Genomic DNA, 27387 nt, shown 5'->3' with positions numbered 1-27387 from the left:
AAATCGGTCCAGAAATATTTAGAGGGACTGAATTGGGAAATTTCGCCCCACCCGCCATATTTTCCAAACATTGCACCTTCAGTCAGCCCTTATTGGAGAGCGGTTCACTTCTTACGAGAGCATCGCAAACTGGCTCAGAGGAAACCGTATGCTGCCTGAAAGATGGAGTAAAGTTGTAGTTTCAAAGGGCACATACTGCAGGTAATATCATGGATTATTTAATTGTTTAAATAATTCGTAACTTTGGCTAAGGAAGGACGGAAACTTAAACGCGAGAAATAAATCAAAATGAATAATGTGTAACGGTTAATTCCTCTTATGTATATTAAAGAAACTTTGTTTTGGTAAAATTTCAATATATATGTAAGATACGGTGCACAGTACAACTTTTTGTCTTCCCAGTTAGGTTTACACGACAGTGTTTCAGGCCATGAAAACGACCCAATTTAGCGCCTTAGTGGTTCTCTTATTTTCTTTGATGCTGTAGTTGAATTTGGGTAAGACTACATTTGTGCATGCATACTTATACACATACATATTTACATATATATAATACATCATATGCACAAGTGCGTATGCAGCCAAGCTCAATGGAGTGTATTATTTGGAATATGTAAACAAAAATAAGTTAAGCTAAAAGTAGGGAGCAAAACAAAAACAAGAAAAGCACGAAAATATGTAACAGATTGTATGTAAGAACAGATCTCCCCACTGCGCAACTGCCACAACCGACAAATGTCTCTCACTACGGCTTTGGTTTATTCATCGAATTTCATGGAGTGCATAAATATTTAAAAATACATACATGTGTATGTATGTATTTTTGTGTGTAAGTATGCTTCCATTGCGGCACAAATGCTCGCCTGAGACATCCATATATATGTAGAGAAAGGACACGATGAACAGATGATACCAATTCGTTGCATTTTGGCCATTTGCCGAATGCGCTGACGTGCAGTTGAGTATTGACTTTTTCCCGTAACGGACGCAGCAGTAGTGAAGCGCATCACACAACGTTGAAAAAACCAAATAGCAATTACACAAGAGTCCTCCTGGGTGGATAAAAGAAAAAATTTGCAAATATTGTTTTTTTATACCGAAAATCTTAAAGTTCGAGCAGAATAATAAGATAAAATAAAGAAATAAAAAAGGAAAGTATAGCAGAAAATAGGTATTTAAAGGCTTTAATGCCGTTTGCGGCAAATATTTGAAGCAATTTGAAGAGGAATTGCAGTATACGTTTCTTCAAACAAGCCTATGAAAGAAAGGAGCTTAAATACATATATATGTATGTAAAAGAAAATAATTTTTCGAATCAATTTAACGAATACCCACAGAAAAAATTTTAAGAAAATAAATGAGTTTATGCTAATTACCACGGTGGAAATATATTCGATCCGTACTGTGGCACTGTGAGGCGTAAGTGCGACAGAAGGGGAAAATATTGATTTGTAACATAAATTAAAATCGTTGGCAGCAAATATTTGCAAAGCAATAACAAAGCAAAGAACATCGACAGCTCGAAGACATCGGGGCGACTAGCGAACCCTTTACCGAATTGCGCCGAAAAGCCTAATGTAAAAGCTGAACTGTGAAGTGAACTGAAACGACGTCGGACGTCAGTTGGCAGACAGTTAAGATAAAAATAATAATTTAATGAAGGTAACAACAACTTGTTCAAGCACAAGTCACAGCTGGTAAATCAAGGAAGTCATATGTGGAGAGAACCCCAATACTTCCTAGGAAAAACGGTGACAAGGAACGAATGAGCGTAAAATACCGAACTAATTAATTTGAATCCAAAAAGGACAACGAAAGAGATAAAGAGCGAAAGAACGAAAATATATTGAAAAAGAGCGAGTGAGCGCAGGAGAGGCTGCGTGTAATTGTATGAGAGCAGCGAAAATACACACAGACGTGTATAATCCTAGCAAAGCACCAAGTAACAAAGACATTTTTTTATTAATAAGCAGCGCAACTAAACAAGAGCATCAACTAACAGCCAATAGGTTACTTCTTGCCGTGCACCACCACTAATGTACGTACATATACAAGTGCATGCCGTCGTATACGTAACAAATTTTGTAAAACGCTCACCTTGACTCACATTCATTGAGTGCATAGTACTCATGCTCGGCTTGTAAACACAACACAGCAAATATTGTACGCCAAAAGCCTGAAAAATGTCGCCATAAAGAAGTAAAGCGCACAACGGTTTTAACTTGGCCAAGAACAAGTTGAACTTCCTGGTGAAATTCTTAAATTTTTTTAATTGTTTGTAATTTACATACGTTAACCAAATAACTAAACACAACAACAAGAAACACTATAATAAAGCAGCTAAAGACTAATAACAATAAAAAGTTTGTGCCAAAGGCAGAGCCTACAAAAGTAAATATATTTTACTTAGTATATTCAAACATTTTTTTGTAATAGGGTAATTTACATACATACGTTGTTTTTTTTTTATATATAAAAGTTAAAAATTTTTGCGTCAATTATTGTTAACCGCATTTTAACCGACTGTTTGTTGGCCAGCGCAACGTAGCAGCAGCAACTCCAACACAGTCTTGCCGTTGTTGTCGTCGTCGTCGTCGTCGTCGTCGGTGACATTCGCTGCTCGGTGCCGTCGCTAGCTTCGTAACTCAAAATAAAAATTCCGCCGACGTTGGTATTGCCGCAACTATTCGCTTGCATCAAAAAAAGCCGATTTAAACCAATGCATTTAGGTTTCAAACGTGCAAAACGCCAAAACCAAAAACGTTTTTCGATTAGTAAAAAATGTCTTTGCCCCGAGAATGGAATTTTCCGGTGAGTATGCTATTAATAATAGTTTTAATAATTAATTTTTTTTTATAATATTTTTTATTTTTTTTATTTATTAAAGAAATAAAGAAAACTATGTTTGATGACTAAATACAATTATGACATATTGGATTTCTAGAAAAAAAAACGTGTCATTATGGGAACTCATTTCATTCCGACCACTTAAAAACTTCTCAGAGAAAAGAAATTATTATTAACTAATTTTTATTCGTATTAATTTTTTTCATAAAAACGGTTACTCATCGACAGCTAAAGGTGTACGTTTTTCCAATGAGAAAGTAAGTCTTAAAATATAGAATATTATTAAAAAAAATTTGAAATATAAATTATAAAAAAATAAAAAAAAGAAATGTTCAAATTTAAAAGGTTTATTTGTCGACCCATATTTTGGTAGCCTCGTACGAGGAGAACCGCTGGTCCGCCAAATCGAGACTCATATGCCGGAACAAATGATAATCGGAGGGAGCTATGTCTGGACTATACGGCGGGTGGGGTAACACTTCCCAGCCAAGCGTTCCAAGGTATTTTTTGACAGGTTGAGCAACATGCGGCCGAGCGTTGTCATGTTGCAAAATAACCTTGTCGTGCCTTTTTACCGTTTCCGGCCGTTTTTCTTTCAATGCCCGGCTTAAACGCATCAATTGCAGTCGGTAACGATCCCCCGTGATTGTTTCGCCCGGTTGGAGCAGCTCAAAATATACGACGCCGACCTGATCCCACCAAATGCAGAGCATGATTTTCTTGCCGTGAATATTCTGCTTGGCCGTCGACGTTGATGCGTGGCCGGGCAAGCCCCATGATTTTTTGCGTTTGGGTTATCGTAGTGGATCCATTTTTCGTCGCCAGTCACCACCCGATGCAAAAAACCCTTCCGATTTTGTCGCTCGATCAGCAATTCGCACGTAAAAAGTCGCCGTTCGACGTCGCGCAGCTTCAACTCGTACGGGACCCAATGTCCTTGCTTTTGGATCATTCCCATCGCTTTTAGACGCTTGCAAACGGTTGATTTATCAACGCCCAATGATTCAGCAAGCTCTTCTTGGGTTTGGCACGAGTCCTCGTTTACCAATTCCCCCAATTCCGCGTCCTCGAACTTTTTGGGCTGGCCAAGACGCTCCTTGTCTTCACATGTTGAAATCGACGGAGTATGGTCTGGGTAGGCCTCCTGCAGCAATTCACGGGCTTGGGTGAAGTAAATAAGACCTACCTGCCTATAGCTGCCTGTTCTACGTACCGGAATGATTCGGGTTCTATTAAACCTGCCCTGTCTAATGCATGTAGTCTCACCAATATTAAGCATGTACAACTTTTATAATAATCACTTTTTTAATTATTGTAACATACTGAGTATGGATAAAGTTCATACTCTTCCTCTTCCGGATCTCTTAAAATTAATCAATTAATCCAAGAGATTTGTGGAAGAGTGACCTCAAACTAATTTATCCGTCTTACCACCCACTATTTATCTTAACTCTTTCTATTCTTTCTACTGAAATCTATCCAGGTGGAGTACAATGGTCTACTGACTGAGTGCTTGGACTTTCCAGCGCCCCACAAATCTAATCTAATCTAATGTAAATTAAACCACTAACTATGAAAAGTGACATAAGTTAAATGCCCACCACTTTACTCGGCATGGGCTCTTTTCAGCAAATTCTCTATACCACGTAATGGTTCTGGTTACAGGCTCCGTATTTTGTCTCTGCCACCGCAGTCGAATGGGTTAAGGCATGACTACCATTCCGTTGTGCTCAGATTCGAAGCTCACTGTTGGTATGAAACACTGAAATGACAGAAACATTTTTTTATAATAGCGGCCGCCCTTTGGCAGGCAATGGGAAACCTCATCTCTTCATAAAAAACCATCTACCATTCGGAGGTGCAATAAAACGGTGCAGTAACTTTGATAAATGAGTTAAAGTTAAATTAACACTGCTTCCACATCGTCTTTATTGAGAACATTTTGACGAGCACCTCATCGAGGACCGTTGCACGAGCCCCTTGAAGAAAGAATGGGAAGATGAACTAATTGTTCTGCTCCAACCTTCAGTGAGGACCAAAACTAGTTAATTGTCATTATTATTTTTAACTTTTGATTCATATTTGATTTGATACTTACTCAGCTTCAGTCTTTCAAATGATGTTTCACTAAAGTCGAACTTATGGCAATAAGAAAGATTGTGCTCTGCTTCATAGCCTTGTGACATCTGAGGTGTGGAAAGTGTAGCAGATGACCCAGCCAGGGAAGAAATCTCCTTGGTATAAATGTTTCAAATAATGTTCCGCGCACTAACAATAATAATAATATTCCTATTTATAAGCTTTGGTGCAGACCATACCTTCGGAAACTATCTTAGATAGCGAGGTTAACATAGTGTAGAGAGCAGTGGCTAAAGCCTATCAAAAGTTCTAGACTTTGAGATAGTGTTTATGTTGGTACTAAGAGTGACAATCTTAGTACTATTTTAGTTTGAAGATAAGGCAAATCGAAAAAAATGAGTCTGTGAAGACGACCTCCTTGATGGAAAGGTCAAAAAACTTGCTCTGAAGACTCACTCTAGAAAATGCAACGCATTGCAAATATTGCTTAAAATTTCATCCCCGACTGATTTGTACATTTTCCATGATTTTCCCTGGTATCTCTCAGGCCAGCGTAAAATGTGTACCGAAAGTGTTTAAACCAATTTAGAAATAACCAGATGTCGAGTGGTTACGCGAGTTTTCGATGTAAATATTACATGAGTAAACTATACAAAACTTTCAGAAAACCTTAAATAAATATGTTATATGCCTCGAAGCTCTTATTAAACCTCCTTATAGTTCAGATGTAGTTTCCTCAGCTTTTTTATTTACTACGAAAACTAAAAAAAAACTTTGAAAAAAAAAAACGTTGGCTTAATGAAGTGAAATCGTATATTTCAGTCTATTTTGAAGGCCTGGTCAAAACATGTTTTGATGGTTTAAATAAACTTAATGAAAAGTATGAAAAATATATTAGGCTTACTCTAGTTTTGGAATCGTACGTTTGGGCTCTATGTAAAGCAGAGAAATAACGTTTTAGTAAAAAACAAGATAGAAAAAAAGAAATTTAAGTATGATACCTTCGCTATCCGCTACTCCTTCAAAATGTCTCAAAATTAACTCGCGCTATCAAAAAAATTGAAAAATTATTAGCTATGTGGACTGACTTTAATAAATAACGAAAGATGCCAATGAATCATTTGCCCAAGAGTATTCGAATTATCGATTAATCGAGTATCGATAATGGAGAATCTGCAAAACATAACAGAAATTTTAAGCCAGCCAAAGTTGGTTTGTACCGACCGTAACATTTTGGAAAATATTATGTGCAGAGGCAGATATCCAAAAGCGCAAGTTTTTAATATATTGAATTAATCTATTGAATGCGATCTAGAAAGAACTGTCATTTAAAATTCTGAAAAATCTGCGTTTGGATATATGTACGGTAACTAATGAACTAATTTATCTGCTTTTTGGTGAAACGCTGCAGGGGGTTTGAAGCGAAAATCAAAATTGGGTGAATATTTTACGTCCAATCAATCTAGAACAAGAGAAAATGATGACAACAAAATATAATCCCATTAAAGCAGCTCCCAAGCATTTTACAATTTTTGTAAATATTATTTTGTTGTCAACCTTGAAATTAGTTAATTTTTTGTATTCTTTGTGTGTTCTTTTATGCAAACATGTTCATATGTTCTTTTTTTAAGTAAGCATTCTTATAGAAAATAAAAATAATTAAGCGACTGATGAACTTAATAGCTTATATAAATACATATTGTTTCTTTTTTTCAAATGGAACCGATTTTATTTAATTTGTTTGCATTTGTATGAAGCACCGTATTATATAAGGAAAAGTGGCCTTCATCGTGATCTTGGCATATCAAATATGACTAATGTAATGAATTTGCCATAGCTCACAAACAGCAACTAAAAATCATGTCAACGATCGTCAAGACGATTAAAACGCCCAACTGTAGCGAACCTTATGAGAGCAAATAGCGATTATATATAATATTAAACTGCTTCTTAAAACGAGCTAAATTATCAAATGGAAATTGCTTATTAGTATTCTTTTATACATATATAGTAGGTAAATTTCCAATACGCTGCTAAAAAATGAATAAGAATCGATAATACAAAAAAAAGTGTAAAAACTTCGCTATAAGTTTTTTCGCAATATAGTCAAGTTTTTCGGATCCTTTCCAGGCAGTTAAACGAACTATTGGTGTAAATGTATTTTAACCGAGCTGGTTAAAACGCATAGCAAAACTAGGCTTACATAAGAAAAATATTCCAAGTAAAATACATGTGGTTGCTCAGTTTTTTCAGATTCTGCATTTGGAAAGTTACTCATACGACGCGTTCTACAAAGCATGACGTGAATGGTAAACCGAATTATAGAATTTCACCAAACACATGATTTCAAGTTTATACTTGTATATTGCTGCATCATCGACTACGAATGTAGGCAATATGTGTATGTAGGTATACATTGTTGTTTCGTCCCTTCAGGGAAAATTTGTAGTAGAGGAACAATTTTTTGGTTCAGTGTGAGACATAAAATAGATTTCAAATAATAGCAGCAAATTAAAACTTGAAACGGACTAGAGAATTAAACAGCGTTTTTTTTTAGTATAAGGATCTTTTAAATCTCTCGCATGACACCCGAAAAAAACTAGACAGGAGTAAGCCTTAGGAATTTATGTGGCTAACTAAAGTGAGACCTCAGGCAAAAAGATCCCTGAGATCCAAGTATGTTTCAACAGTAGAAAGCTGAAAGATTATGATCGCATAATTTGTGGTGATACAATTTTGAACTTTCGACATTTTTACATATTTAGAGTTTAATAGATGGTGTGGAAACAGAAGTGACTCATAAAAACCTCTTTTGTTCTATAGCATTTGTAGAGTACTTTGGTAGGAAAAAAAGGCATGCACTTGAAACCCCTGTTTGGAAAATTCTGTGAAAAGAGGTGAGGTAAGAAAATTATATGAATTCAGTGTGCATGTAAATATACGCATGAGTTTGAATCTTGTGAGATTTTATTTTCTCAAACTTTTTTAACTTAAGCCAACTTATGAACCATTACAACCAATTCCCACTTATTGAGAACTAATTTGTTGTTGATTTTATTTTGAATTAAAATATGATATTGGGCGCAACAGATTTTTCCCTAGATGTTAATTTAAAATAAAACTTGGAAACATTTGTGTATTTGAAATTTTCAGGTTTCACTATCTTCATTTGAAATATGGTTCTTAACAATTGTATGTGAAAAATGATATAATTTAAATGTCCACCCAAAGCTCGTCTACAGATAAAATTCGCCAAACACTCGATTCATGAATGCCTAATTGTGGAGAACGTCGAGATATCGACGTTAAAGATTGTTCAGCAACACTTTGCGATGCAGCAGCAATATTCTCCACAGAACGTCCAAGTGTAGGTCTACCAGTCTATCTCCCTTTTTCTATCCTCAACAGAATCAGTTTCTAGAGATTTTTTCACCTTTGAATTATCTACTCATTCGCATGATTACAAGAGCGCTTTCAAATGTCCGTGCAAAAATAAAAGCTTGTTTATTGTTTGGGGTACACGTTCTTTTATTTTTCCATAGGATTTGTCCAGAACTCAAAAACAGTCATTCGTTTCTGCAATCACCTCCTCGTTTGAATAAAATCTTTTTCCCGGTAGCCATTTCTTCAAATTGGAGAGCAAATAGTAGTTCGACGGATAACAAATAGTAGTATGGGGAATAAGGAGGATGTGAAATGATTTGGAACCCGATTTCCAATTAATTTTGCGACCACAAATGCTGAGGTGTGAGCTGGTGCATTGTCGTGATGGAAAAGGAAAGTCACTCGACTTCCTCGACTTCAAGCGAATGCCAATCACAAGGTTATAGCCAGATCAGTTTGAAATTTGGTGTGTGTTCTTCCAAGAGATGTTACTAACTAAACATAGGCTCGATATGCACCAGTAGTGTTGTCCACCTGCCACTCGAATCAATGTCGCATCGGCCTTGCCACCACAGCTGGGTTTGGCATCTCCATTCTGCGACGCTAGTGATTACGTGTTTCTTCTTGTAGTCCCAGGAGAATTAAGTTTGTGGCCGCCGTGATTAGCCTTATTTTGCTCTGTGTTGGCCCACCGATGTTTGCCATTAGCTTGCTTAGCTTTCCCGTGACCTTTGCTGCTTTGGTAACCGCATGCCGGATCTGGGCCCAGAAAGGAAGCCTGCAGTCAACTTTAATACCTTGGTATTTCAGTACTTTTTGGGTCACTAGAGACGTGTCGTCTATTTGCATTCTGACCTCGAGTGGCATGTGATCTCGTGTCATCAGGATGACTTCGGTCTTATGTTTGATGAGTTTCAGGTCATGGTCCTCAAGTCATATTTGTGTCCTTGTAATATATTAACTTAGTTCAGTTTTCTCCTAGCGTCCTCAGTTCCCTAATTTAATTGGTTTTAGGGATAATATTGGTTCCTTGAAGCGATTATCAGCTTTTTCCGTGCTGCAAAATCTGCAAAATGTTCGTGGTGATACAAAACTGGTCTCAAAAGAGGATTTTTAAGCGTTAATTCAGTTTTTTTATTATTTTTTATTTTAATTAATATGGCGAGGACTTTTTATTCGCGCAGTGCAAAATTGCCTACAAAATAGGCAAAATTTATCGAACAGAATGGTGCATTTTTGATCAGCAAATTGAATATTGCAGGAAATTGAATATTCGCAGTATAGATGCGAAGTAGTAATGACTCTAAATTCACTAGCAGCAAACCGGTTTGATGCAAGCGAATTTCCCTGCAGGCGTGTGTTTGCATTGAGTGAATCATAGCATAAATGACCACATCTATAAATGTGTGCAAGTGTGTGTATAAATCTGTGTTAAGGTCCTTGCATTCTTGCAGTCCCATTTTGCGATGACTAAGCAGCATTTTTTCTGGGCCGTTTTAACTAACAAAGTGCACACAAAGTGTATGCAAATACATACAAGTTTTTTTAAATGATTTCAAATAATTAATGGTAGCAAAGGTTTTTTATGTTACGTGTTTTTATTTGACCTTTCTCGAAACAATAAAGCAACAATCTTTCTCTAGTGTCTAGTACATGGAGAAATTATGCTAATGAGACAAGTGTTGAATACTAAAAATTTATTATTTGTTTGTTTTGCTATTTATTTCGAAAATATGTGTAACAGAAATACATTTTTAATTTTTTAAATAAATTTTTATCTTCATTAAATTTTTTTATGTAACAGCATACCCAATTTAAGTCGGTCAGCACTAATTTTTGACTCTTAACTCAATATATAAAAAATGAGAGTATGCGTTTTTTACTAGTCCACTTAAGGGGACTCGGTGGTTTAGAAATTAAAAAAAATCATAAGTATAGTATCTTAAAAATATACTGTGAAATTTTAATACGGAAATTCCCAATATTATACCTTCTACAGCCCATTTTTGTACCTCAAACTTAAAACTCATTTATCTCGGAACGACTTTTTTGGACCAGGTGATGTAAAAAAAAATTACTCAACCGAATCGTCTGAAATTTTAATATGTTGTTCGAAACATCAATGGCTATCACCCGTACTAGAATCATATCATTTTTTTCAACTAGCGTACAAAAATTAGATATCGTTTTTCATTTTTTTAGTGTAAAAACAATCCTGAAAATACCCTCACTTTTCGAGCTCTAGACCACCGCACTCCTTACGGGTCACTTAATAATTATTGAATAAGAACAAGAAAAGTGTGGAAGTAACCCTAATAAGTTAGATTTGTGGTGAAATTGCTTTTGAAACTTAAAGGAGAAATAAGAACGCTAAAAGAAGAAAAAACATCTTTGCCTTTCTTTGCCAGAAAGAAACGAAGATTTGATGATTTTCATCGGACAACAAAAATTGAGTTTCAAAAAATCAAGAAACCATATATGTTGAAAAAATAAGTTAACCAGAGCGATTATGCCTGCTAATCTTCGTTGCATAATATAAAAGCACTTACAGTGGCGAGCAGAATTGGCTAAATGTTTGTCACTTCAAAGAACATCGGCGAACTATGGTCAAGAGTTCAGAAGAAATGGCGTGATCTTCCTTACTCAATTATTGAAAGACTGGTCGAGAACATGCCAAGACATATAAATAGCGTCACTAAGGCTAAAGGTCTGTGGACAAAATATTATGTTTAATGTAATAAAAGTTATAGGTGAGCAAAATTGGCGAAACAGAATTTTTTTATAATATTATTTTTGTAAAATTGTTTAATTTTTAGATATTTTGTAAATTTGAATTAATACGTTTTATTTCTTAATAAATGAAGCATTTAACCTGAATGGCACTTTGATGGCACTATTTTGAAAAATTACTCTACAGCTATCAAAAATGCATGAACGTGGCAAACATTTCGAAAGTTCTGTTATTTCAGTTATTTTATAAAAATTTAGTAAATTCTATAACAAAGGCCATTATTATTATTATTATTATTATTATGAGAAGATTAAGCACTGCGACATGAAAGATCTATTTGGCCCCGTTCATGGTTTTCCAGTATTTCTCAGAGCACAACTTCTCAATAAATTTTCGTATTTGTTCTATTTTATTCGTTTTATTTCCTCCGCTGGTGGAAACGTAAACTTTGTTATGAAACATAGAATACAATTTCATTGAAATGACTTCAACGACTGGCTTTATAGGGGCCCCTTATCGAAGCCCATTGTGTTAACTGAATTTTTCCACTCAGACTATTTAAAATTGTTGCTAGCTCGCTCTACTTTTTGGCATACTCGAACTTACCATGCAGCTTTTGACTGGCAGGATGATAATCCCAGAATTTCTATTGAGAAGTCTACCAAGTTATTGAGTTGCTCGGCCTGTAGATGCAATCTTAAATCAATATAATAATTATTAAAATATTAGGTTTTTTTAATTTTTTTTCTATTTTATTAATGCATACTAAGATCACGATGGAGGTCGAGATTTCTCACACAGTATGGAGCATTGACGATGTTGCGCAACATTTTACTTTAGAATCGTTGAATAATAGTCATGCAAGATTCGCTTGAGCATCCCCATAGCTGAATGCCATACGCCCAGACCGGTTTAAGGATTTGATTATATAGCAGTAGTTTGTTGTTCGTTGACAGAATAGAGTGTCTGCCAATGAGATAACGAAGGTTTTTTGTTTTTGATATTAAATATTAAGTGAACATTAATTTCAAATCAATAGTTTCTTTATTTTACTTACTTTCCGCAAATTTCATATAATAAAAAACACACACACATACATAATTGCAAAATAGCTTGCTATAATGTCAACATCAGTCTTTTTCTGTTTCTTTACGGTGTTTAGTCTTCGCTAATGTAAGTTTGTGAATTGCACAATCGTTGCTGCAAGCAGCAAATATTGTAGACAAAAATAAAAATTGTCGGATCGTTTAAAATTAGTAAATTGCACTATAGGTTTCAGACCTCGACTTTCGGTACTCATCTCATCAATAGCAACTTCGATCTCATATTTCAACTCTCAAATCGTCTCCGAATAGTTGTCTAATTGAGTTAAATCGTAGCTTCTTGGCGGCCAATTGATAACGCCGTTTCGACGGATTATTCCATTGTCGATATTTGTTATGTATTTATATTGATATTCCATATATTTGTGTATATAATTTTGCTAACTTTATCCCAGTAAAAAGTGGCATATTCTGTGTATGTCTCACCATACTCTAAATTCCTGACGCATCACAGATGTTAACCCGACGTAAGCTAAATATTTAATTAATTATACACCTATATATTGTAATTTTTACCCCGTTGCGACCGTTTGTGTTTGTATTTGCCTAGCGACAAACCCCAGCTTAACAAAAAATCGGTACTTCTATTAGATGACCCACCCCGTACTTAGGCACAATAAAAAATAATCCAGTTAAAGAAGTAAAACCTCTATCCATGAACTTTAGTAAGCAATAGTGATAAACTGTTCGCTCCGTTGATGGGAATAGTTCGTTTGCTGAATAGTTTTAAATCTCAACACATAGCAGTGGACTTTTTCGGCATTACGTATACGCACTGTAGTCTCAAACAAATGATTTGTGTATATAAATAGATGATTTGTGTATATGAATAAGCAATTCTTTATTAAAATGCACACTTTATGAAATTCAGAGCTTGCATGCATACATCCATACACATATTTATTTATACACACCAGTTTTACTTTCCGTGAGAAGCCATTGTGTCCTGCGAAACCAACAATATAATATTTAGAGCATAGAACAGATGTTCTTGAACTTCTACAGCTTCCTGCGCAATGTAAATATATATATATATATATATATTATGTACATACTTAACCATACAAATACGCATTTACATATGCCCATAAATATAGTACATAGTATGAACTATAAATACACAAATTTTTCTTGCATATATTCTCTCTCCAAACTGCCGGCTAATTACCTCACACAACTGCTATGCAGTTGTCCGAGTTCACTTTGTAACTGTTGCTATTTTACTACTCTGCATTTCACTCCCGATAGTCTTTAGACGCTCTTTGCATTTTCTAGCTACGCATGCTCCACACCTTTTGCTCTGCTCTTTCATTTACATTATTTCGTTTTCTTTTACATCTTTACTTGTTTTCTTCTTTGGCACCTTTCTTTACATTCACGTCCATTGACATCGCGGTATTCTGTTACGTACGAAAAGTATTGAAAATACCGCAACTATTTGACTATTTGCGAGTACAAACGATTGCGTCTTGACCTTAAAGTGTCATGAGGCCATGTGAACTGGTTTAGGCCAACTATTTGTAATCTATATGTATGAGTATATACCTACTCATTGTAGTTGACATTTGTAGTACAGATTTGTATGTATACACCTATGTACTTGTAAATATATATATATTGTGCGTACAAACAAAATTTTCATAGCAGTTCTATACTGTGGGTGCTGTGCAAAGTTCAGGGCTAATGAGTTCGATGTGGTGAGTGGAAATGTAGCTCAAATCAAATTAATGTCATTAAATTTTGTAATTTCAAGTTTTCTACTAAGTCAGGGGGTTTTAAATAGAGATTTAACCCCTTACCTTACGTTTAAATCTCGAAGAATAGTACGCGTGCAGACAATTAAAGAACTGAAGTAAACTCGTAAAATATTTCAATTAGCCAAACTAACGGTTTATTTAAAAAAACTCCTAAAACCGTGATCTATATTAAGGTCAATTTAGCTAGAATATAAAAATGACCATATGCAACAATAATAATATTTTTATTTTTACAAGTTCAAAGAAATTCATGTGACTTTAAACATTAAAATATACTGCGGGCGACCCCGTCAAATTCGAATTTAGTACAGAAAATCTTGATGGGCGAGGCCCACTCAAAGGGTTAATACATTTCATATGTAAAACAAACACTGCTTAGCTGGTAAACGCCGTAGCCGAATGGGTTGGTGCGTGACTACCATTCGGAATTCAGAGAGAGAACGTCGGTTCGAATCTCGGTGAAAGATCAAAAAATTAAGAAAAAGTTTTTTCTAATAGCGATCGCCCCTCGGCAAGCAATGGCAAAACCTCCGAGCGTATTTCTGCCATGAAAAAGATCCTCATAAAAAATATCTACCGTTCGGAGTCGGCTTGAAACTGTAGGGTGTATGCGCCAATTATATACATATATATAGGTATATAAACGTCAAAACGTCTTTCAAACCAACGGCTTACAATTTTGTTATCGCGAAGGTCCTGAACGAGTAATTTTTGAAAAAATTACTTTCGAAATTCTAAATAAGTGATCGCAACTTTTGGCAATTTTCATAATTTTTTGAATAAAATTTTCGGTTTCAATAAACGTTCCACAAGCTATAGTGGATAAGTTCGATTCAACATTGTCGCTATTAAATGTTTTGCGCCAAAGAGATAAGACACTGGCGGAAGTATCGGAAATATCTCAGCCGTAAATGGTGCAGTTCAAAATAAGCCACTCACAAGAATTGAGAATATTTCATCTAAACATCTTTGCCTACATCCTTTCAAGATTAAATTGATTTAGGTACTGAATTATTTTAATCATTTGAATGCCCAAAACTTCTCCAATTAAGCTCTGTAAAGGTTATTTTATGTTTCTATTGAGAAACCCTGTAGATAATCTAGGTATAATCTAGTATATGCAAGGTGGCACAAAATTAATCATTCAATTTTGTTTTGAATAACTTTTTCTGAATAAAAAAACATATTTTGAATGGTGGAAATATTTTTTTTTCCTTTGTTCACAAGAGTGAAATATGATTGCAACCCTTACGGTCACTAGAAGGTAAGCGATCATGCAGTCTGACTTAAGCTTTCTTTCAACGCCTTCTTCAGAAGCTGTCAAGCAGAGGAGGTGAAAGAAATTCTTTTGCACTATGTATGTGAATGTCCAGATCTAGCTAGAGCAAGATTTCGCTCTTTCGGTAGGCCCTTCTTACAGCAAATTAATGAAGTCCCAGACATAGATATAAAAAGTTTGCTGCTATACTTCGATCTCAAGAAATGGATCTGACTACAAAAAAAAAAGAAAAGAAAAAACAAACACACACAGATATCACACGAGAACTGTGGTAGTAAAACGGCGCTAGATCAATTAGATCAACAAAAACAACTACAAATAATATCCACGTACGATGCCATTTGTATAAGTTATAATTTTTCCAACAGGGTGACTAATTTTGCGCCACCTTGTATAAACGAGTTTGAAGAAATGAGGAACAGAAAGAAAAAAGAAACAGAACTCAATTTCTTCGCATGTAACTAAAGCCTATGTAATATCTTCGGCCACACTACTCGTCAAACGCTTATGGGTAAACAATTTGATAATTTTTTCTTTAAATTTTGCAAACAAATTCCAAGTAACAAAAAGTACCTACTAGTCGTAACTATCGAGCAGCAGAGCAACTAAGCATAATTTTTCATATTGGGCCAGTAAAAACTTAAAAAATATGAACAGGTAAATTAACTTGTCACTTAAGTAAATGCACGTTTATCCTTGTATATGTATGTATGCACGATTATGCATTTTGTACATACATACATATGCTCTCCATTTCGTACTAAACAACGTGAGTTTATGTAGTGTTTGCTTCAACTCTTTACTTATGCGCCGCCTCCTGGTTTCTTTGCCTTTCTTGTCTAGTCGAACAGAGCTTTGACCTTGACTGCTGTGTGCCGTGTTGGGCTCATGCAAAGAGGTTATATTTAAGTTTATGGAATCTTTCTGAATGCCGTCAGTTGCTCGTATTTGTTTACTTCTACTGATGAGTTCATTTATTTATTTGTTGATTCGCCAAGCTGCGCCGGCGGTGATGGTTATTAAATCGATTAAACAAATATAGTAAATTATAGAGCTTAAGTAATTGATAGAGTGCAGAAGCCCATTTACGTATGAGACGAGGCTTTGTATATATGTAGGTACATATGTGTGTATGTGTATCAGCAGCATGCTTCTAAAGCGGAAAATTGCTATACAGACTATACAATGCAAAATAAGTGGTGGAACTCACTCGTGCAGGACTCAACAATTTAACTTTATCACTCTTGCATCCAGCTCACTTACAGTGCATATAACGGTAAAATTACTATGGAAGCATCAGTTCGCGTGTCTTCACGCTTTTCAATTTATTTATGCCATATAAATTGCAAAGTACTTCAATTAATTAAAAAACTAACTTATCTGCGTATTTGTGTTGGTGCCAGCCCATATTGTTTTATTTTTTTCTTCTCTAAAAAATTGCAATTTAAACTTGAAAGGCTGGAGTTTCTTTCCAGATCCGCATTTTTTCAATTTTCCAAATTTCAATATTTTTCATTTAGTTTAACCAAAGGGTGATCCATTACGTGATCTTTGGTAAGCTCCCAAAAGGAAGGCAGTGCTCAAAAGGCTGCCTGGCTGTTTAACAAAACACAGATGGGCTTCGAAGTAGTATTTCTTCGTAGGTATTTTCTGTTACAAATTTCTCTGCCATAGATCTCCGGTTGAAAGACAATTCGATAACCACTCTTTCGGACCAAAGACAATCGCATCAGTCTTGCCATCCGCAAACTTCGACCCATCCGTGTACCATATTTCCGAGACAGGTTGAGTGCATGGATTATATGTCTCCCCGAGTGGCTCTGAATATCTTTGAATATGGACTCCATGAATTAATATCTTGAAATTTCTAGACTCTGTAATTCTTATGCCGCTTATCTATTCGCAAACGAATTCATGAAGCTCTATTGCCCCTGCATAGGAAAAAGGTTTTCTAGATTATGTTTTTAGGTCTATGCCGATTATATTGAAACTGATTTCTTCGTTATTATAAAACTCTGCATTGCAAACATAAATGCAAATTTTTTATTTCGAATTTTTAAATTTCTTTTTCAGAATTCACGGGGACCGTTACACTGCACGAGTGAATCGTACCCAACTGGTGGAGTCCAGCACCAGTCGGGAGGGTTCATTCGCTCATCCACGGACAGCGTTGGTGAATGTGGCGTTTACATTACTGACCAACACAATCATCACGCCGCCACCAATATACCACCATCGCCGCCACCATCTCTCGTCGGCGATTCGTGTGAACTACCGACAACTGTTGCTTGCTCTCAACCCGCCCCACCATCACTGCTCACCGAGTGTCAACAGTCGACTGGTTCGCTCTTCTCCGTTGTCTCGGCGCCACCGGTACCGCTCGCAGAGCTCGATGTCAAGCAAGTGGACACACTCAATAGCGGCGGTTTCGCCAAAGTTATGGGTATTGGCACAGGACTTGGTCTGCAATCGGGCATCGGGTTGGGTTTGCCAACGATGGGTGGGAGTGCGCAAAATGCATATTCCACCACGTCGATGGATGCAGCCACAGCGGCCACAGCCTTGGCTGCGGGCGCTGCCATCGGCTGCACAATGGACGGCACGGCCACCATTGCTGGCACCACAACGCATGGCATACTACGTCGTCCGGCCACGTTGTCCATTAACGCACCTTACTGTCCGGCGCCGACCAGCCGCACCTTGCACTCCAGCCTCTTGGAACATCAAATTACCGAAATTGAAGAGGAGGACAATGAAAATCTGTTGACTGTCTCCAGTATTACAGCGCGTCCTTTAATCGCCAAATCGCGGGAGATACGTTCGAATCGACAGCTGCAGCTGATCGAACAACAAGCCGCGAAACGTGGAGGTAAACAGCCAAGACGTGCTAATGCGCCCTCACGCACCGCCGACGGCAATGCCGCCGATACGGATCAGTGTGTTGTGGGCAAGCGCACAACCTCAGCTTCATCACGTTCCTCCGTTAATGCAGATCCACCAGACGGTGGCTACGGCTGGTTAATTGTATTTGGTGCTTTTTCTGTGCAATTTTGGGTTGCGGGTCTGGTCAAATCCTACGGTGTACTTTATGTTGAAATAATGGAAACATTTCCGAGCTCCACAGCAACCGTGGCGTCTTGGATACCAGCTATACTATCAGCGTTATGCTTGGTTCTAGCGCCAGTCTCGAGCGCGCTCTGTCAGCGATTTTCATGCCGTTCGGTTGTTTTTGTTGGGGGACTCTTCTGTGCGCTGGGACTGACATTGAGCTATTTTGCGACCAGTCTGCTACATTTGTTAATAACCTTCGGAGTTTTGACAGGTAAGTTTGTGTGAAGTCAAATTTTGCTAGGTGTGGAGGGAAAGTACTGACTATTCTTTCAAAATTTACCAATAGGTATAGGTGGAGGTCTCTCTACAACGCCAGGTATAGTCATTGTATCGCAATATTTCGACAAACATCGTGCGCTGGCCAACGGTATCTGTGTGTCGGGCACCGCGGCCGGTAGTTTTATATTGCCGGTTCTTATCAAACATCTGGCGGAAAATTTCGGCTTCCATGGAACGATTTTGGTTTTGGGCGGCTGCATGTTTCATGTTTGCATCTCAGCTACACTTTACAGGCCGATTGAAGATTACAACAGCGAGAGCAACAAACTCAACGAAGAGGAAGAAGAATCGGCCAAACCGTTGAACGACATTAACCCCAGTACAACGGGCATGCTTACCGGCTCTACATACCTGGACACATGTGATGGAACGCTCAATAATAAGTTCATCGAACACCTTTTCTTAGAAGAATCCAAGAATCGTCTCAATGATCTATATTCCGGCAAGCAAAATAGTAAGTACAATTATAAGAACTTTCGAAATAGAAATATTTATATAAAACTACTTGAAAATCTGATTTTCCTAGCAAATGAAAAGCAAAATGTTGCTGCGCAAGAAAGTGACGATGAGATCAAAGATGTTATTGGCGAAACCACATTTATCAAACCAATGAAGAAAGTACGCAGTTCGGGTATTATGCATTCCGTAGAAGATCTTAGCACCGACTCCACTTGGGTATATCGTAAAAATTCGGGTACCGATTCAAATCGCGGTAGCCGACGGCGTCGCAACGTTTTCGCCAATGACGAGATCATCTCCAAAATACAAGCACATCTGGAGAAACCGTTATCACCACCCAACGTTGTAACACGCGGACTAAGCAAAAGCATGGAGATACCAACGCCAGTTAGCAATTTCACTGACTTGAACAAACGTGGAGAGTTGCATGACCTTAGCGGCGCTATAGTGGCTCAACAACCGATTGGCGCTGGCGCAAGTGATGGCGAAGACGATGATGACGACGATGAGCCACGCACCTGCTGTGAGCGCATCGAAATGTATTTGGACATTAGTTTGTTGAAGGACACTACTTTCATATTGATGTGTTTGTCGGTGACATTGATGTCCGTCGGTTGTCCCTACATGCTTTACTATCTACCAGCGCACGTAATTTCCATCGGTAATTGAAGTCTACATTCCTTACTTATTTAATTATTTAGGTTATGTTATAGAGGCTGCGTAAGAGAGAAACATATGTACTGTATTGTAAGATAGGCATACGGCATATTAGTATGGTGGCCAGTTTTAGATAAATTGTACGTCAAAAGAACCATGGCACACGTACAAAGAATGGCCAGTCTTTGCATCTGCGGGGCCCTCAGAACCACACCCACAGATGCACTAAATATTATTCTTAACATTTTACCAATAGAGCAGTACGGTAAGCAAACAGCTGCCAAAGCAACTCTCAGACTAAGAGAAATCGGCCTACTCAGAACGTACCAAAGAGGGCACTCCTCAATTTTAGAACAATTCCCCTGCATTCCCAGCACAACGGATTTCTGTAGGACCAAGGACATCAATTTCGATAAATCCTTTGTCACAGTATTTCCTTCCAAAGAGGAATGGGATAACGGGCTCATTGTCAAGATAAATGACTTAAACATATACACAGATGGCTCAAAACTAGACAACCAAGTAGGCGGAGGGGTCTACTCCGACAAACTCGGAGTATGCCAATCATTTCGCTTGCCTGATCATTGCAGTGTATTTCAGGCGGAAGTCACTGCCATAAAAGAGGGACTTAAAGAGATAAAAACGAGAGTATTATCCGCAAATGAAGTCTTCATTTACTCGGACAGTCAAGCAGCAATAAAAGCGCTGGAATCAAAAACACACTCGTCAAAAACAGTTCTAGAATGTTTTAAACTACTAGATGACGTATCTAAGTGCTACAAGGTGCACCTTATCTGGGTACCAGGCCACAGAAACATTGCAGGAAATTGTAAGGCGGATGAACTTGCAAGAACCGGTACAACGCTCGGTCTCGAACCGGATAAGGCGCTGATACCCATGCCCATAGCCACTTGTAAATTACTTATAGACAGGGAAACCATCAAAAAGGTAAATACAATCTGGCAAAACCTCACAACATGCGAACTAAGCAGACAGACATGGCCGAACTGGAACAGCGGTCGATCGAAGATCTTGCTACGATTCAACAGAGAATCTATAAGAAAAATGATAGGTGTTTTAACTGGTCATTGCTTAATAGGCAGCCACGCTAGAAGGTTAGGACTCCCTTACTTCGATTTCTGTAGAAGCTGTCTTAATACAGAAGAAGAGGAAACAGTCAGACACCTTTTATGTGAGTGTGAAAGCCTAGCTATGAGAAGGCTGCGCACTCTCGAGACAGCATTTCTAACCGATGTAGCGGACATAGCCCATCTAAAACTAACGAAGCTCTGCTCGTTTATTAAAGCAACCGGATGGTTTGAAAAGGAACACGTAGAGTAAGGATAAGCTCCAGTGGTATCACAATGGACCTGCTGAAGGTCTAAGTGTGTCTTGCGACAACCACCCTACCTACCTACCTACCTAAGATAGGCAACCACTGTGTCCTGAAATAGTGTGGTTCTGAATCTACCGAAAATTTGCTAGCTACATAATCGCCCTTGTAGCTTTTGCAGTAGAGCTTAGTGCTAATCAGTCTGTGTACTGTGGATCATAACTCAATGCTTCGTTAGTCTCGAACGGCTCTAGCTACTTCTTTTTTTCTTCTGCTTGGATTTGCAGCGCGGCTTTGAGCAGGAATTTTTAAATACATTTCTCCTAGGCTCTACTCCTAGACTGACTAACAGTCTGCCGGGGCGGCCCTTCTAAACAAAAATTAATAACCGAAAACTGTGAAATGAGTATCGTCGGATTACATACACGAGCCCATACACGAGCCCAGACTGAATGATTTGCCCGCTGAAACTGGAGCACAAGATGTGTAGGCTTTAAAAATGTAGAAATGCGACTATCGATGGAGAAGTTGGCAATAATAAGGATATTTTCTGATAATGCAAAACTATTTATGTGCATTTCTCAAGAAGTCATTTCAGTAGCAGAGAAATCACTGATGTATCGATCTACCCAACACTAGAAGAACTGATTGGACCTTTCCAAATTGCACGTGAGAAATATACAACTGATCAACAAATGAAAGATCTTCTGTCATTTGAGAAGAAAGTACAACAATAAATTATTTTTATTATTTTTTATTAATCAACAAACAGGATGCTTACAGACTATAAGATAGGTAGATATAAACAAAGAACTTATGAGAAGGAGTGTTATAAGTAACTTCTAAAAAAGTAGACGATCCCACACAAATATCATCGACAAAACAAACACATCGACAACAGAACACGCCGAGACTCTAAGGTTATGAAATTATTAGTAAGCCACGAGAACGATAGGATCAACGAATTTCATCGAACACGTTGGAAAGCGCACAAAAGCTCTCTGAACAGAATCTAATCTATTAATATAGACCGCATGAAACTGTCTTCAAACGAATGGCATTAGAGTAGATATTCATGACGAGTAAATTAATTGCAGGGAAGTGTTGAGCACCAATGACTTCCTACTGGGAAGTAGTTTGTGAGAGTTACAAGACGTAACAAATGTAATAACAAATAAGTTTGGACTGTCCAAGAAGACGATAGCCGAAACTGGCTGGACATCTCTTACTTTATTTATAATCCGAAATCGTTACGCAAGCTACAATACATAAATATGAATCGCGCGTGTCAGGGTAGGTATAGTCTACCACGAAAGCTGTAGGAATGCATATAAGAAAGGTACTCTTACAGTTGAACACCTTCTGTGTAAATGCTCAGCTTTAATAAAGAAGTAGAAAACCACCTCGGAAGCATTTGGTTACTAAATTTTTCAGGATCTACCTGGCCCTAACACACGAGTGCTCAATAATACGCGCTAACTGACTTTAATATAATAATCAGAAGTCTATAATATGAGAATGCCGCTCAGATGCGTCACTATTTGAGCTCTTAGTTATTCGTCGCCATTAGGACATAGCAAGACATGGGATAACATAACACAACATAACATAATATAACATAGCACAAATTAACATAACTTAACATAGCAAAACATAACATAACATTACATAACATAATAAAGACAACATGCCATAGCATAACATAACATAACAACAAAACGTGGCATTAGCCAAATCAAAATTTTAGATCCATCTCCACGCACCCTCTACAAGGCGATGGAACTAACCACTTTTTTGTTAAGACTCCAATTTTTACGCTCATTGTTAGCTGTAATACTCGTACAATTATTGGTACATGACTTGCTATATATATTTTGGGAAGCTATGTGGGCGGGAAGCTTTTCAAAAATATTCTATTATATTTTACTATGGAGTGCGTAATTCCATTCCATTGGTTCTTTAATCCTTTAATTTATTTGATTTTATAATTATTATTTTTATTTAATTATTTATTTTTATACTTTTCACATAGGAAACAACAAAAGTCAAGCTGGTTATCTTGTCGCAGTGAGTGCTGTGTTGGATTTGTGTGGCCGTTTGGGACTTGGCTGGTTATCAGATTTGCAACTTTTTGATCGTAAAAAAACTTACATATTTTGGTAAACACTCAGTCATGATTGAATTATCTATTCGTTAACATATTTAAACTGAACATACAAACATTTCTATTTCAGTATACTTGGCGCTGGAATTGCTGTACTCACCATCCCATCAGAGCACAACCTCTATATGTTGGGCTTGTCTGCTGCTGTTTATGGCTTTTGTTTGGGCAGCTGGTATGTGCTGATGCCCGTACTGTTGGCCGATATCTTCGGCACGGATCGCATTAGCTCCAGCTATGGTTTGGTGCGCATGTTTCAGAGTATCGGCGCTATTTCGGTGCCACCATTGGCCGGGTTTTTGCGCGACCTTTCGGGTAGCTACGATATTTGCTTCTACTGTATGGGCGCTTGCATGGTGTTGGGCAGCATACCGTTGCTTGTTTCGGCGCTGCTTGAGAGTAGGGAACGTGATCCGTTCGAACAACCCGATGAAAGTGACGAAAATTCTACAGTATCTTAAAGAATAAAATGTGTTTCGAGGAATTAGTATGGAACAAGGGGAAAAATGTTTGAAAACGTTTTTGCTAAGAAACTACTATCCGAATAACGGGTAGATACATACATACATTGTGAATAACGCTTAGAATATGCGATTAACTGTACCCGTGCGCTATTCACCAGTAGTTATTTAGCACAATTTTGATGTTGATTTAGTAATTTAAAGAGCTTCTAAATTCGTGTTAATACCATATTTATGTGTAGTCAACCATTTACATAGCCAAGTAGAATATCAAGCAACAGTAATACGCTAACACATACATACATATGTCTTACGCTATACGAGTAGTAGTACATACATACGTATAGTATATCATGCATATATGTTTAGACATTGTAGCTTAAAACTCTATACCGAAGACCATTTGGATAAGGTAATAGAATTTTGCATACTTTACTTGTTCCTGACTCAACTGCAGTAAAACGAATTTATTTTGGAGAATTAAAATTTAAGTACCAATAATTATACCAAATGGTACACACAGATTTCTGAACTGTAGACTGTCCTACCGGGTCATTTATGCGTTGATTGCTAACCATATTCAGAGTTATATTGATTTTAACTGGTTAATAAGAAATGAAATGCATATAAGCAGCGTCAGGTAAAACGATGGCTGAACCATTATTATAAATCTGCATTGTTAGAAAATGTTAATTAAATACATCCATCCTGGTCATCAGATATTCTCTCTACCTTTCTAATGGACTTTCGACTGAATATACTGAATTGCAGTGTTTTTGTGTAGTTCCAAAAGAATAAAACTATAGCCAGACTAACTGGAAACCAGCTTTAATACATTTTTTACAACATACAAATACATTTTTCGGTATTTTTTTAGGCGGTAGTTCTACTATTTGGACCAAAAACTGTGTTAAAAATGACAAATGCTAGAACTTTGATTGTAAACATTTTCAAAAAAAAAAAACATTAGAGCGATTTTTATTTTAATTAAGATTTTTTGTTTTTTTAGTTTTTTAATTTTTGTTCCTGAGATAAAAAAAAACAATATTTTTTGTTTTAGTTTTACCCCGTGAGATAAAGTCGCGTAAGCGGGTATCGCGCGATTCAAGAGATAAAAAAAATATATATGTATTTTTCGAATTTTTAAAGTACTATCTAGGGGTCGCTACCAGTGAAAAATGTATGATTTTGGCGGTTTTTATTAATTAAGAAAAGTATAATTTTTTTCTTAATTTTAATTTCACTTTTTTATTAAATCTATGTTTACAGAACCTTACAGACCAAAGGTACAAAATGAAAATAATATTTAAACACAAGACTTAAAAATAGTTATACGTTTAATTTAATTAATTTAGATTCTAAAATAATATTAGGACGATTTTTATAATATTTTTTTACCTGTTTTTTTTTTTTTTAATTTATGTCCCGTGACATAAAAAAACGACAAGTATTTTTTTCGATTTTTTAAAGTTAGCTAAGGGTAGCTACTAGCGACATTTCATTTTCATTAGTCTATGACATGACCGGTATGTCTTACAGACTAATGTTAATGTAATAAAATGCAAATGTTAATAACATCTCCCATAAAAAGGCATTAAAATTTAACAGTAAAGAGCATCAAAAGAGCATGAGAAAGTTAACTGGCTTAACAGCACATGCAGATAAAATGGATTTTGAACACGAAGGGCTTTGTTGGGTATAATCAAAACGAATCGGCACGAGAAGTTCAGAACAGTTAACAGAACCACTGATTACTTAGTAAACAAACAAAAGACACCGGATTATCTTCTACTTTGAAGTGTCTTTAAACTAATTAACATACAGCGTGAACTGTGGTAAAAGAGAGAATTCGAACTTCAAATTTGATCGGTTGCAATGTAAAGCGAATGAAGTTATGTTACGTCCTATCAAGTCTAGTAGCAATTATAGCTCGGTTTCCATAAAATAGATGCATACTCGGGTTTCGAGCGAACTAAAGAGTTGTAGAGAAGCTATACTACGATCCTGCAATCTTTTGAGTAGTGGTGCAAAAATGCTATGTTACTGTGTACCTTTGGAGGGGGATAACATAACATATATGATTTCTGAACGTAATACGTTTATCCAACCAAGATCAAGAAAATAATTAACTTAAATAACTTGGGGATTAGAGACAATATTACACGATTGTCGAGCCTCGATAGATTTGGTAATAGATATGGAAAAGTATTTTAATGCTTAAACATAGCTTATTTCTGCGACTGCAATCGACAAGATTATTTAAATCCTGTATATAAGGTATGTAAGTTTGCCCCAATGTATTTCCAGTGTAATTATAAAACTAAAAATGTTGAATACGTAGCAAATCATTGTTTATTTTTTGTTTATTATGAAGAAAGAAAAATGTAAGAACATTTTTTACGAAAATTATACTATTTTGTGACAACATTTTCGTAAAAAATTTAATTTAAAAAAAGCTTAATTTTTTATTTATTTACTTCTTGCAATTAAATTATGATATATTATTGTATATTATAACAAAATTTTCTTAAAAAATTAAATAAAAAAAATTTTAATTTTGTATTTATTTACTTTTTGCAATTAAATTATACTATATTATAACAAAGGTTTCTTAAAAAAATTAATTTAAAAAAAGTTTAATTTTTTATTTATTTACTTTTTGCAATTAAATTATGCTATATTAAACTAAATTTTCTTAAAAAATTTAATTAAAAAAAGTTTAATTTTTTATTTATTTACTTTTTGCAATTAAATTATGCTATATTACAAAAAAATTTTCTTAAATAATTTAATTAAAAAAAGTTTAATTTTCTATTTATTTACTTTTTGCAATTAAATTGTGATATATTATAACAAATCTTTCTTAAAAAATTTAATTAAAAAAAAGTTAAATTTTTATTTATTTACTTCTTGCAATTAAATTATGCTATATTACAAAAAAATTGTCTTAAATAATTTAATTAAAAAAAGTTTAATTTTCTATTTATTTACTTTTTGCAATTAAATTGTGATATATTATAACAAATCTTTCTTAAAAAATTTAATTAAAAAAAAGTGAAATTTTTATTTATTTACTTCTTGCAATTAAATTATACATATTGTAAAAAATTTTTGTTTATTTAATTAAAAAAAAGTGTTTAATTTTTTATTTATTTACTTTTTGCAAATGTGTAAGAAACATTTTTCTTGATTCAGTTTAGCAAGATATTTTTATAAATTTGTGATATTGAAATACAGTGCACTCGCGATAACTCGAACTAATTAAAACAGGCGCTGTTCGATTTATCGAATTTGTTCGACTTATCAATTGAGTGTGCTATGTTAAAAAAACAGTCATTGATATCGATTTTTCGATCGATTGTTGAAAATGGAAGCCAGTAGAAAATTTCTGTAGTATAGTTTCGTTATACGAATTACATTTTGGTCCATTGGCTGGATCAATGGTGTCACATTCGGCGGCATAAACATAGTTAAAATTAAACCATCCTCGGACTTTAATTCGATTCCGTTGGGATGTGATGGGGCATTATCAATTAGAAGAAGAGCCTTCTCAGGTAGTCCCCCATCTTTCAAATATTTTCTTACCTAAATATTAAAGTCATTTAACTTGGTTAAAAAAATTGTTTTAATGAATCTGGATTTTACCTGCGGCACGAACGAATTATGAAACCAGTCTTTGAAAATCGCCGAAGTCATCCAGGCTGATTTGGAATTTTTGTACTCCACCGGACAGTTAAAATTTTTAA

General features: G+C 36.0%; 1 protein-coding gene across 1 annotated transcript; it reads left to right on the top strand.

Annotated features, from left to right (window-relative positions):
• The first annotated feature begins 2485 nt into the window (after positions 1-2485).
• Positions 2486-24827, top strand: LOC128868094 (uncharacterized). The gene is made up of 6 exons (XM_054109828.1): positions 2486-2811; positions 17254-18502; positions 18578-19024; positions 19097-19690; positions 23052-23178; positions 23254-24827. The coding sequence occupies exons 1-6, from the start codon at positions 2782-2784 to the stop codon at positions 23639-23641; spliced, it is 2835 nt and encodes a 944-aa protein (XP_053965803.1). The 5' UTR covers positions 2486-2781; the 3' UTR covers positions 23642-24827.
• The last annotated feature ends 2560 nt before the right edge of the window (positions 24828-27387 follow it).

Source organism: Anastrepha ludens, chromosome 6 (genome assembly GCF_028408465.1).
Source record: "Anastrepha ludens isolate Willacy chromosome 6, idAnaLude1.1, whole genome shotgun sequence".
Taxonomy (NCBI): Eukaryota; Metazoa; Arthropoda; class Insecta; order Diptera; family Tephritidae; genus Anastrepha; species Anastrepha ludens.
The sequence above is the reverse complement of the archived record's forward strand: the minus strand, read 5'-3'. Positions and strand labels throughout refer to the sequence as shown.